This window comes from Piliocolobus tephrosceles, chromosome 14, assembly GCF_002776525.5.
Source record: "Piliocolobus tephrosceles isolate RC106 chromosome 14, ASM277652v3, whole genome shotgun sequence".
In the NCBI taxonomy this organism is placed as follows: Eukaryota; Metazoa; Chordata; class Mammalia; order Primates; family Cercopithecidae; genus Piliocolobus; species Piliocolobus tephrosceles.
In genome coordinates, this window is record NC_045447.1 from 28,672,437 (window position 1) to 28,686,708 (window position 14,272).

The following is a 14,272-nucleotide window of genomic DNA, read 5'->3' on the forward strand; positions in this document are numbered from 1 at the left end:
ACTTACAGGAAACTCATTATTATAGGGTTAAGACTTTAGTATTTTTCTCAACAGCAAAATCGTGTCTTCAAATTCTTAAGTGAAAATCTCATCTATTTAATATTACTCTGCTTAATTCTCATTTGGTGATGGGATGGAAGGATTGGAGATGGGAGAAGGATATGTAGAAATAGGTTATAAAAGATGAAAATAAGGCAAACACATTACTGATTCTGCGTATAAGGCCCTCAGTTTTCTGATTCTTGGCTGTCCACAAGTGAACTAGTCATGGCATAAAAGTGAAATAAGATCCAAAGTCTGTCAAAGTTCCGGGTTCTGAGATGACATGTTTAATGATGTCATAGAGAAGTTACCCATGTATTCCGGGCAGGATACTGTAATAAATAGGAGACAGCTGCAGTGATCCCACTAAACCAACAGGGGATTTTCATCAGCACTTCCCTGGTGTAATCATGGTGCAGATTATTAACGACATGGTAAGTATTTATTTGGCTTCACTGAATATTTCAAATGTGGCCATCTTGGGAACAGATTTGAAAAACTTTAAGAATGTATTCTCTTTATCCAGTATTCCATCATTGCATTGTAGCAAGGGGAGAGTTTTAAATTCTTGCTCTGTATCTTGTTCCTTGAGGGATGGCACTATCTAGAAAAGTAGCCAAGGGGCAAATTGATAAAGAAGGGCTTTCTTCCTCCTGGACTCTTATTTCCTGCTTGACTTCAGATGAATTCTAGACCAGCTCTTAGTATATCCCATCCTGTATCTGATCCCATGGATCCTACCTCAGTTGTGCCTGGAAAATTCCATGGAAGTAAGGGATCCCACACCTTTTCTCTTATCCTAGGAAAGAGAATAGAAACCCCAGATGTGGAATGGACTGGGAAAATTGTGACCAGTAGTATCAAGAATCCCTTAGGTAGGTACTTTGTAGTGCCACCTTCTACTCATTGCCCAATGTTGCTGTCACAACAAATCTAAATTCATGTACAGGACAGAGATAATTCTTGATTTATAAAGGAGAAAATTGCCTCTAAAAGAGAAGTTCAGGGCTACTTCGTTTAAGAGGTGGTGTGGGCATTAGAATCCAGACCTTCTGATGCCTGCCCTCATTACAGGAAGTCAAGAGCTGGAGGAGGGGAGAGGGTTTAGGGCCTGAGCCTCATGTCCACCAGCACCCGCAGATTTAGACTTCTGACATTTTCCCCAAAGGTGGCTATACAGATCACAAAAATGACACTGACCAGATTAACAGAGAGCACTGCCCTATAACCTTGATATAAGAACATATTTTGAAACATCACACATTTGCTAATGCTTTTGACACTTATTTTTTTAATGTTCTGGGGATGTCACAGAATAGCCCAGAGCCTTATTCCCTCAGAAGACCTTTCCTTTCCTCTCCAGGGACCTTTTCGGAGGCCCTGCTCTCCATCCTATCTTTATTTAGATGCCACTTTCTGTTTGAGGTTGACCTTGGCCATCCAGACTACAGTCGTAATCCAACCCCCATTCTTCCTTCCTACTTCATTTTTTTTAATTATTTTCTTTATTAGCAGTTATCACTAATATACTACAAATATTACCTATTGACCTTACAGTAAGCTTCCCATTCTAAAATGTAAACTTCATGGAGACAGAATGCATAGTTTTGTTTGTTTTGTTTTGTTTGCCACAGTGGTATCCTAGCAGTTTGTGCAGTACCTGGCATAGTATAGGCCTCAATAGGTATGTGTTAAATAAATATCTAAACTGTGAGAGTATTTCCTTCAGATAATTTAGTCAAGTCAAGTTCATGGGTCCAACTAGGCCAGCTCACACCCAAACAACAACTACTGGAAAGTGAAGAGTGCTGGGAGCTTGTAAGGATGGCATCTACCTTATAACTTCAGAAGCAAGTGAGAAATAAAGGCTTGGCATGGCTCTCTGAAGTGTTAGTTACTCCATCCTAGAGGAATACTGATAAAGAAAGAGAGTGCATCTTCTTTGAGTCATCACTTCCACCTGATTGAAACTAAACAAAGTAGCCACGTAATTGTCCAGGCTATCATACAGCAGGTATGTTGTATTAGTCTGTTTGCATACTGCTATGAAGAAATGCCCAAGACTTGGTAATTTATAAAGAAAAAGAGATCTAATGAACTCACAGTTCCACATGGCTGGGAAGGCCTCACAATCATGGCAAAGGCAAAGGAGGAGCAAAGGCATATCTTACATGATGGCAGGTAAGACAGTGTGTGCAGGGGAAACTGCCCTTTATAAAACTGTCAGATCTTTTGAGACTTACTCACTGTCACAAGAACAGCATGGGAAAAACCTGCCCCCATGATTCAATTACCTCCCACCAGGTCCCTCCCATGCCATGTGGGGATTATGGGAGCTACAGTTTAAGATGAGATTTGGATGGGGACACAGCCAAACCATATCACATGTCATTTGTATGGATTAAACCCATCCATAGTGGGAATAGGCCTGGCTTGGCTTAATCCAATTAACAATCCCATCCCCCTCCTCTCAATGTTTGGTCCAGGAATAAGCACACAGTGCAATTAGGGCCAATGAAAGGGAGAATAAGTTCTAATTCTATGATGAACTCAGGAGTGGATTTTCTGTAGTGGTTAAGGAAATAGGAACCGGAGTCAGGCTGCCTAGGATACCAATGCCAACTACACCACTCACCAGCTAATTGATCAGATAAAGTTAGTGAACTTCAGTTTTCTCATTTGTAAAATGGAGATAATAATAGTATATACATCATAGTGTTGTTGTAAAGATTATGGTAGAGAATATAGGGCACAGAGTAAATTAGTTACAATTGTTGCAATTCCAGTGAGAAAAGGAAAAATCTTGAACAGAGTACTATATATTGGCAAATCATTCATTCATCAAGAAGACACTCAGGCTGGGCAAGGTGGCTCACACCTGTAATCCCAGCACTTTGGGAGACTGAGGTGGGAGGATGGCTTGAGTCCAGGAGGCAGAGGCTGCAGTGAGCTGAGATCGCACCACAACACCCCAGCCTGGACGAAGAGCCAGACCCTGTCTCCAAAAAATTAAATTAAATTAAATTAAAGAAAACACTGCATGAGCATTTACTTGATGAGTACTCTATAAGCACTTATGTGTCAGTTAGGGATCATGGGAGGTACAGGAATGAATCAAGATTAAGTCCTGTAAGGACTTGGGGAGATCAATCATACATGAAATAACTAGTGTAGGACTAGTCACTTCTCATAAACCAAGCAAATATAGATGCAGTCATCTGAGCCCCAGGAAGGGAAACCTTGATTTACTTGCATGATACAAACAGTTGATGGGAAATTCACTTGACATTCAGCAAGAAGCATGTCAAATCCTTAAATGTATAGTTTTAACCATAGCTGTAATACTGATCACTTACCCCCAAAAAACAAGAACTGAATCAAGGTGTGAGATTAGTACTTCTCCTTTGAAAGTTCATTAGTCATGCATGTTTAGGCCCTTGTTTAATAAAAATCCAGCACTATAGATATCCACCCTGAACAGCAGTTCACCCCCACCCTCCAGCCCCCATCCCTCCCTGGCCAACCTGTTTCTCCTCAGAGGTAACTACCATTATCAACTTCCATTACCAACCTTTTTGGTGCATATACTTCCATGATTTATATGTACTTACAAAGAGAAATATATTTGACATGAGGGACATTTAGAGAAGGTGGGGTCAGCTAGAGAACAATGGCATGGGATACCTGGTTAAGGTTTTTAAGAACTAACATGGCCAGATATGGTGGCTCACACCTGTAATCCCAGCACTTTGGGAAGCTGAGGCAGGAGGATCACTTGGGCCCAGGAGTTTGAGACCAGCCCGGGCAACATAGTGATACCCTGGCTCTAAAAAAAACAAAAACAAAAGCAAAACTAACCTGTCATCTTATTCTCTACAAAATGTCATGAGACATTTCCTCATTTATTTTCTGGTTTCAGAATGAATTTAAAACATTTCTGACAGCTGCCGGACACAAACTCGCAGTGGTTGAATTTTCTTCAAAATGGTGTGGTCCCTGCAAAAGGATGGTACCTGTTTTCCATGTAAGTACAACCAGTACCTATCTCATAGTTTTAGAAGAAATTTAAAGTTTCAGAATATTTTTCCCAGTAATTCTTAAAAGTTTGGCACTCATGAGCCACTATGGAGCCATAGTTTTTTGAAGCACCCTGATTAACTTGAAGATAAACTACTGAGATCTAATTAGATAATGAGTGTACACACCAGAAAATTAATACTACTTGTCCACGGGTAATTCTGCAAGGAACATCCCAAGATGTGCAAAGGAGTCCAATTGTACAAATTAATGGAGTCTTCATATTATAGCAATGACATTTTACCAAAATTTCAAGAGTTCAGAACTTTCAAACACTGGATTAGAATACAGATAAATACAATATTTGTTTTTAAATATAACATAAAAGAATAAATTTCTCCCAGTTCTTCAACCTTATTATCAGAACAAACCATATGTCTTTATGTTATTTATCCTACAGCTTCATTGATGTATAATTGTTAAATATCTTTATTGAGGTATAACTATTAAATAAACAAAATCTGTTTATTTAATGTATACAATTGATGTCAGGACATATGTATACACCCATGATATTATTACCACAATCAAAATCCATCACCTCCAAATGAAATCTTGTGTACATTTGCTTTTGTGTGTGTGTGTGTGTATGTGTGATAAGCACACTTAACATGAAATCTACACTAAATTTTTAAGTGTGCAACACCCTCATGTTAACTATAAGCACTATGTTGTATATTACAGTGGTCCCCAACTTTTTGACACCAGGGACCAGTTTTGTGGAAGACAATTTTTGCATGGACTACAGGTTAGGGTAGAGGGTGCGGGGATGGTTTCAGGAAGAAACTGTTCCACCTCAGATCATCAGGTATTAGATTCTCATAAGTAGTGCAACCTCACTCCCTCACATGTGCAGTTCACAATACGGTTCTTGCTCCTATGAGGATCTAATTCCACGCTGATCCGACAGGAGGCAGAGCTCAGGCAGTAATGATCACTGGCCCACCACTCACCTCCTGCTGTGCAACCTGGTTCCTAACAGGCCGTAGACCGGCCCTGGGACTGAGGATCCCTGGTTATATCAGATCTCTAGAACTTATCATCCTGTGCTATTGTATCTTTATGCCCATTAAACAATTCTATCACTCCTTCCCTGTTCCCTGGCACCCACCATTATATTTTCTGCTTCTGTAAGTTGACTATATTTTACATACTTCATAAATATTGAATCATGCAGTATTTATTCTATGGTGACTCACTCGTTTCACTTAGCATGATGTCCTCCAGGTCCACACGTGTTGTTGCAATGAGGCAAATAATACGCCTTGCATGTTCCTTTCTTGTCCTTGATTTACTTTGTAAAATATTCTACTGAGTTGTACTCATATATTTATATTCAAATCTTTTGTCCACCTACACATTGGTTCATGTTTTTATAGTCTCCAAATGAACCTTTTACTATCTATACCATATTTTATCTGGTTAATTTCTGTAATATCCTACTTAACAGTTTGTAACATTTTATTTATTTATTTTTGGCATAACCTATTGCAGAAAGAATCTCAGGGTACTTTTTTCACTTTTCCTTATTGTATACAACTTTACATGTTTTTATGGTCAATTTTGTGAAGTTTATTCCTTCAAATATAAAGAATATTCTACACAGCCGAAAATACTCTGGTTTATTTTCAGCAAGGTTTCTAACATTTCAACTTTTTTTAATCCACCTGAGCCTCAGTTACAGCCTGAGTTAATTTTAGCCACAGTCACAATCTTTGATATTTAATTTAAAATGAACTTATATTCCAATAGAGAAACTGGTTACATAACATCACAACATCTCTTCTCTGCCTAAAATTCTTAGAATATCCAGAAGGGAGGCCAGCCATGGTGGCTGATGCCTGTAATCCCAGCACTTTGGGAGGACAAAGGGAGGATTGCTTGGGGCCGGGAGTTTCAGACCACCCTGGCCAACATAGTGAAACCCTGTCTGTATTTAAAAATAAAAAATAAAGAATATCCTGAGGGAACGTTTTAGTTTCTGACTGGCCCTACCACGCTGATACTGAAGACTTAGGAAAGAGGATCTCCTTGACTTTGCCACAGAATAGCTAGTGTTCAGTTTCAGGAATATAAATGTACTATATACACTCACAGGCCACAGAGTCAAAGCTGATGCAATTCCAATAACTAATAAGAGGCATTGTCACAAAATAAAATGAAATCTACGTCTTGGTAACCTCTGCCTCCCTCATATCTTCAGGCCCTAAGGGCAGTAACAGCTTGGCTTTTGCTACATCCAGGCTCTGCAGCCCCTCCTATGCCCATTCTAACTTAATAGATACAGTTAGTCCCTTTGTTAAAAAAAAAAAAAACTCAAATTATCCTAATTTGATTGTGCCATCTGTTTTCTGCAGGAATCCAGGCTAATGCAAATACAGTTTTTAAATTTTGGTGTGCCACTCTGTGAAATATTTCAGGTGTTTAAAAGGATTAAGTAGATCCATGTAAATACGTAATCATCTCCAGGACAACATATTATTAAGTAAAAAGAGCGCAGTATAAAAAGTGTATAGAGTATGGCCCCATTTATGTAAAACAGACACATATATGTACATATAAGTATATTCGTGAGTATATAACCATACGTATATACACATATCATATATAATTTATACATGCAAACAAAGGAGAAGCAGAAAGATGCACATCAAACAAGTTTTTTTTCTGTGAAAAGGAGTGGAAATTGTGGGAAGATTGTGAATGGGAGAGTTTCATATTTTGCTTTATTTTTCTTGTAATGTTTGAACTTTTGCAAGAGAAGACATTCTTGTATCATATGTGTACTTTTCTTTTAACTCATAGTATATGAGGGGGTTGGAGGAAGGCTTCACTTATCCTAGATCAGGGATCCCCAGCCCCCAAACCATGGACCAGTACCGCTCCACAGGTCCGTGGCCTATTCAGAACTGGCCACACAGCAGGAGGTGAGCAGCCAGCGAGTAAGCATTACCTCCTGAGCTCCACCTCCTATTATATTAGCAGCAGCATTACGTTTTCATAGGAGTACAAACCCTATTATGAACTGCACATGCAAGGGATCTAGGTTGCACACTCCTTATGAGAATCGAATACCTGATGATCTGAGGTAGAACAGTTTCATCCTGAAACCATCCCTCCACCCCCAGTCTGTGCGGGAAAAAAGTCTTCCATGAAACTAGTCCCTAGTATCAAAAAGGTTAGATGACTGTATCAGTTAGAGATCAAAGCAAGAAACATAAACCACATTAGAACCAAATTAGAAAAAGATTTTAATACAAGGAATTAAATGCTCATAAAATCATCAGAGACTGAGTGAATGGGTTTGGGACAGAAACTCCACAAACCACTCTTCAGAACACCACAGACCTGCCTGTGGAGATTCTAACTTTGCCATCATCAGAAGTCACGGGAAATGGGAGGCCATGATTGGGAGTTAAAAAGCCACCAACAGAGCAGCGGTCAGAGAGTCAGAAGCAGGATTAGGCAGCTACTACAGCCACTATGGCCTCTGGACATCTAAGAAGTTGATTTCTGAACCCTGAGTCTGGCTGCCGCCACTGCTTGCCTCTAGCACAACCAGTTCCCACAACCTTGCTTTCCACCAAAAAATAAGAAGAAAATAGCTTCTGTCTCATTCTGCCTTTCAAATTTCACTGGCATGCATCTAACTGGTAAAATGAAATTTGCATCCAGAACTCTAGCTGCAAGGGAGGCAAAGAAATCTTCACCACTTTTCCTTTCCAGGCTCTCCAGGATGGTGAAATGGAGGTTAGTTAGCAAAACCATTATTCAGGAGAGGGAAAGAGTTCAAGACATTTTCAGACACGCAAAAACTAAAAGTTTACTAGCCACAGAATCTCTCTGAAGAAATTGCTAATGGATGTATTACAACAAGAAAAAAACCAATGACTCATAAGAAAATGTGGGTTTTAAGAAGTGATTTAAATCATGCAAGAGCAGGGGTCAACAAACTTTTCCTGTAAAGAACAAGACGGAAAATATTTTCAGCTTTGCAGGCCATATGATCTCTGTCACAACTATTCAGCTTTGCTGCTGTAGTGCAAAATCCAATGACAACACAAAAACAGATGGGCAACTAATTCCAATAAAACTTTATTTAAAAGAACAGGTGGAGGGCTAGATTTGGTCCACAGGGCATAGTTTGCTGATCCTCGGCTAAGAGGACCACTAGGCATAAATCCCTGAAAAGAACATTTCTGGAAAAGGAGAGGCTATAATTTTGTTGAGAAATTGTATGGTGTGATCGGGGGAAGGCAATATGTAGTCTGTGAGGCTTACATATAGTGTGCAATGGAAGTAGCAAAAAATGAGCATGAAAAAGGAAGCTGAGACCAGATCAAGTCGGATCTTGTGTTATAACTCAACAAACTGCTGTGGAGAGTCAAACAGGACAATTTCAAGGAGGATTTTGCCACAATCAAATGTGGCATTTAGAAAATATTTTTGGAGGTTGCACAAGAATAGGTTGGAAAGTCTAAAAGCAGGAAACCCAGGGCGAATGTCAGTAATGATAGGTTTTTCCAAAACTAGAGCTGTGACTTTTAGAGAAAAAGGAAAGATCAAATTCAGGAAACACATTTTAGAGTTAGATCAACAGAAATAAGCTACTAGAAATGCATGAGCTGTGATTTTAAGCAAACAATTCAAGATGCCATCAAGTGTCCTTAAGGTATGAACACAGCTGTCTGAAAAGACACCCAGGAGCTGACATTTACAGGCCACTGTTGTCACTGTGGCTGCTGTGGCTGCTGCCACTTCCTCTTCCCCTAGACCCACTACCGGCATCATGGTCGCCACCACTGCCAAAGACGATTCCAGAACAAAACAGAAGTAGAAGGGAGTTACTTCTTCCCTCCTCCCCTTCCATTTCCTGCAAATACTTCCCATTGGAAGAACTTAATTGGAAGTCAGCCAGCAATAGAACCTGGAAAATCTAGTTTCCATACATAGTAGAGCACAGAGAGATGGCAACAGGGGTGGAAGGAAATTAGGCCAATGGTCAGCATTAAAATGTTGACATCACTTCAAGCAGAACAGCCTTCTACCACCAGTAGCACCAGCAGCTCCCAAAATGCCAGGCAAGAGAAAGTAGAGTTTGGCTCAGAGAGCTGTATCTCAAAGATCACTGAAGACAGACTCCTCCGACAGCTCTCCCAGGAGAAAGCCACTCTACTATCCCTTCCTGCACCCCACAAGGTAAGTCTGGACCGACAACACACATTCCGTTATTTCTTTGCCAACCTTGAAACTCTAATCTTCAGTTTGGTTCTTTGACTCTGCTTCTGCCACTGGTCCTTACATCATCTGACCTTGGCATCATCTGGTATTTGACTTGATGCTTCAGGCTCCAGGCTGTAGTGAAATGTCAGAATGATGCTTAGTCCTCTTTAACAACCTTTTTGTTCATTTCTTCATTTCTACTGAAAAGACACTTCCAATGTATATTTTAATATTAACATCAAACTAATGGGAAATATTTATTTTTTATTTTGAAGGCAATGTCTGTGAAATACCAAAATGTATTTTTTGCTAATGTGGATGTGAACAATTCTCCGGTAAGAATCTTAAATCTTCCATGCACATACTCAAAATCCAAACGCATTGTAATGAATAGCACTGTCTCAGTAATTATTAATACATGATCAATTTAAAATCAAGTAGAATTTCACATTTTTTCTGATAAGCTACAGTAAACTTCCTCATTACACTTGTATGTTTTGTATTACTTAAAAGAAAAAAAAAAAGATTAGCAAAAAACAGTGAGCTCTCCTGATACCCCCTCCCCTCTTAAGCTGTGGCAGGCCTCACTAATCAATCCCAGCTTTCTTCACCACTTGCTCTGGGCTCTGCCCCAGAATCCTCCTCAGCAGAGTTGCTCTAGGGAGACAATAGAAATCTGTTAAAGTTGAGCTCGAGGTGAAAGATGGTTTTCATCCCTGTGATGGATTGTTCATCAATTTCTTTTTTTGGGGGGTGGGGGACAGAGTTTCACTCTTGTTGCCCAGGCTGGAGTGCAATGGCTTGATCTTGGCTCACCATAACCTCCGCCTACTGGGTTCAAGCAATTCTCCTGCCGCAGCCTCCCGAGTAGCTGGGATTACAGGCATGTGCCACCACACCCAGCTAATTTTGTATTTTTAGTAGAGATGGGGTTTCCCCATGTTGGTCAGGCTGGTCTTGAACTCCCAACCTCAAGTGATCCACCCATCTCAGCCTCCCAAAGTGCTGGGATTACAGGTGTGAACCACCACACCTGGCCTTGTTAATCAATTTCTAAAACCTAACTCAGTGCCTTACAGACATGTTAATATATTTTGTTTTTCTCTTGCTATATCTTATGCTTTTTGTGTGTGTGTGTGTGTTTTTTTTTTTTTTTTTTTTGACGCATCAAAAGAAATTCCCAGAAATCCCTTCTTCTTGTATCTGGAGACATCCTTCCTCATCCCATCCCCCCAAAAAATAATCAACCCCATGACCTCAAAGTGTATCTTATTAATACACACAACATCTCTACAAAATTATTATTTTTAACATGTTAATTTATAATGATGAAAGATACCAACAGATGGCCTATCCACATGTTAGAATGCATTTGAGTTTTAGAATGAAAAAAGTGATATCTACCATTCTGCCCTTTAATGATTTTGTGACCCACTGTAGTTCAACCTGCATAAACTTCAGTTTCTTCATTTGTAAAACAGGATAATAATACTTAACCAAAGATAAAATGATATAAAATACATTAAATAAATGACATGGTGCCCAGAGCATAATAGAAGTTCCCTTTCTCCATTTCCTTCAAGCTTCATTAAAGTGTGAGTGTTTAATTGCCCTTTAGGATGAATCATAACCTATAAATTCAGAATACACAGCTAGGATGACTATCTCTTTACCTTTTCTATATTCACAGAGTTGTACAATCATCATTACAATCAATTTTAGAACACTTTCATCACTCCAAGAAGAAACACTATACCCTTTAGTAGTTACACCAAATTCCCTCCATCCTCCACTCCCAAATCCTAGGCAACCATAAATCCACAGCAAGCAAAACAGATTTGCTATTCTGAACATTTCCTATGAAGGGAATCATAGAATATGTGGTCTTTAATCACTGGCTGCTTTCACTGCATACTTTTTCAAGGTGCATTCATGTTATAGAACATATCAGTACTTTGGCCAGGCACAGTGGCTCACATCTGTAATTTCAGCACTTTGGGAGGCCCAGATTGGTGGATCACTTGAAGCCAGAAGTTCAAGACCAGCCTGGCCAACGTGGCAAACCCCCATCTCTACTAAAAATACAAAAATTAGCCCGGCGTGATGATGCACGCCGGTAATCCCAGCTACTTGGGAGGCTGAGGCAGGGGAATCGCTTGCACCTGGGAGGCAGAGGTTGCAGTGAGCCTAGATCGTGCCACTGCACTCCAGCCAGGGCAACAAGAGCAAAACTCCATCTCAAAAAAAAAAAAAAAAATAGTATAAACATTAGTGTACAAATTTTTGTGTAAACAAACTTTCCATTTCCCTTGGGTTTATATCCAGGATTGGAATTTTGGGGTAATATGTTAACTCTGTGTTTAACTTTCTGAGGAACTGACAAACTGTTTTCTAAAGCAGTTGCACCATTTTACATTCTCACCTGCAATGTATGGGAGCTCTGATTTATCCACATCCTTGCCAAGCTGTGTTATTGTCTGGCTTTTTGATTAGAGCTCATTGTCTTTTAAGGTAAAACAAAATGCATAATTGTCTAATGGTAATTTATGTATCAGTTGTTATCATTGTGTGGTCATGAAAAATTATACTACAGTGTGTGTTCAGGTGTGTGTGTGTGTGCGCGCGCGCGCACGCGCGTGCTGTGAGTACCAGGGCAAGAGATTTAATGCCAATAAAATGATTGGTATATTAGAGAGAGATGTCCAGTTCTGTTGATCCTGTGAGTGACTAATTTTCTTTTGACTCCTAAACAAGAAAAACAAAAACTAACATTTGAAAGTAGTTTGGAATAGATTAAAACAATTGGGATTCTGGCATATTTTATCATATTTTGGCTCCAAATCTTTCACAAAGATGGGCAGTGAAGGACTTAAAAGAAAGACATGTATAAGCCTTACTTAAAATGGTAGATCAGGATGCATTCCACATTTCAAGTAGAGTTATAAAGATTTGTTTACTCTTTTCTATTTTTGCAATAAGCTCTTCTGATATTGAGTTCCACTGGGGCCCCTCTGTACTCTTTCACAAGGTCCTTCAAATGCACCTCATTTTGTTATTAAGCATCTATTCTGTTGTGGCCTCCATCTCTTACCCACCTCCTTGTTCTATGAGATGAAAAAGCCCAGGAATGCTGTAACAACCATTTTCTATCAATCATTTCATGTCAATCATTGTGACATTCCTGGAGGAATGTTAGAAAGTTCACAGCAGTAGAGTCTGTAAAGTGTCAGGTGTCCTTGGAATTTTAGACATGCCTCCTGAGAAGTTACCAAATAACATGCTTAGTACAGGGAGAGGACAGAAATACCATAACTTCATGCCATTTCTTTGCTTTCCCAGGAGCTCGCTGAAACTTGTCACATCAAAACAATACCCACATTTCAGATGTTCAAGAAAAGCCAGAAGGTATGTTTCCATGGTAACCAGCAGGGTTGAGTTAGATTATAGAACCATCAGAACCCCTCAAAAAAGCCTGGCTATCCTAGGTGGATGAAATAACTACATTTATTTTTAATGCTTAGCAATATAATTATTTGCATATAAGTATGTTGCACTTTACATACAACAACTTTACACACAACTTTACAAAGGGTTAAAACATGTATGACTTATTAATAAATCTCCCCATTCAGACCATCTGAGGTATCCAAGTCCATAAGTATTTTCCCACTGCTATCTCTACACTGGGGCAAAACCATCAAGAAAGAATCTTTCAGAGAAAGACATTCTGAAATTCTCACACAAATGTATACAAGTTGTAAACAACATTTGAGAAAATGCTAACCAAAAGCTATCACAAAGCAATATTGCCCAGTAGTTGAGCACACAGGCTCGGGATTCAGGTTCCCATGGTTCACATACTGCTTCTAGCACTTCCTAGCTGTAGGGCCATGAGTAGTGTATTTAATCTGTTTATATCTTAGTTTCCCTATTTATACATGGATCATAATAAATTTTCCCCTCATAGGGTTGGTGTGATAATTAAATGAATTAACATGACAGGTGTTTAGACCCACCCTGGCATTAAATGCTTACTGTGTTATGTTAGTTATCTTAAAAATATTAATGGAATAAAATGCCTAAAATACTCAGCAAGTTATGAAACTAGCACCTTGTTCTTTTTTTTGGCAGAGTTGGTGGGGGACAGAGTCTTGCAAGGTCACCCAGGCTGGAGAACAGTGGCATGATCTCGCGATCTCAGCTCACTGCAACCTCCACCTCCTGGGTTCAGGCTATTTTCCTACTTCAGCCTCCCGAGTAGATGGGATTCCAGGCAAGAACCACCACGTCCAGCTAAGTTTTGTACCATGTTGGTCAGGCTGGTCTCAAACTCCTGGCCTCAAGTGATCCACCCACCTTGGCCTGCCAAAGTGCTGGGATTACAGGCACGTGCCACCGCGCCTGGTGGAAACTAGTATTTTCTTATATGGCCAGGGCCACTGGCAATTTTCCATACTTTTCAAAAGGTGATTTTGCAAATATATGTAGGAGACACAAAACATTTATTCCATTTTACACAATTACCCCATTCCTGGGAACTTTTGCTACAGAAATACCTCAAGGAAAAAAAAAAAAAAACAGCTAAGTATATAATAATATTTGTAGCACTATATCTAATTTTTAAAAATGAAAGCACTCTCAATGTCTTTAAGTAAAAAGATTAAGTGAATTCTGATACATCTACTCCATGAAATAGGATGCAAGTAAAAAAAAGTCATAAAGAATAATTTAAAGCAAAATTCATGCTTAAGCTTTGTAAAGATTATGTCTGCAGTGTAAAGAATGAAAACATTGGATATGCTAGCTGCAGAATTTTGTCTTCAATGTCTAAGTATTTTCTGTAATATAGCTAGTGCAATATATTTAAATTATTTTTTTAAATAACACTATACATTCCCTCAATTGGATTTTTACTTGACAACTAAAGTTA

General features: G+C 39.2%; 1 protein-coding gene across 6 annotated transcripts in view; it reads left to right on the forward strand.

Moving 5' to 3' along the window:
* The first annotated feature begins 365 nt into the window (after nt 1-365).
* Nucleotides 366-14,272, forward strand: part of TXNDC8 (thioredoxin domain containing 8) — a 34,678-nt gene continuing 20,771 nt past the window's right edge. For 2 of the 6 annotated variants that reach the window (XM_023202071.3, XM_026456264.1), the window contains exons 1-4: nt 392-476; nt 3,962-4,066; nt 9,618-9,677; nt 12,682-12,747. In XM_023202071.3, coding sequence (XP_023057839.1) covers nt 453-476; nt 3,962-4,066; nt 9,618-9,677; nt 12,682-12,747 — 255 coding nt within the window. In that variant the 5' untranslated portion in view covers nt 392-452. Of the gene's footprint in view, nt 477-3,961; nt 4,067-9,617; nt 9,678-12,681; nt 12,748-14,272 lie in introns of all 6 variants that reach the window. The other 4 variants (XM_023202064.1, XM_023202075.2, XM_023202084.3 and 1 more) reach the window with 4 other exon arrangements.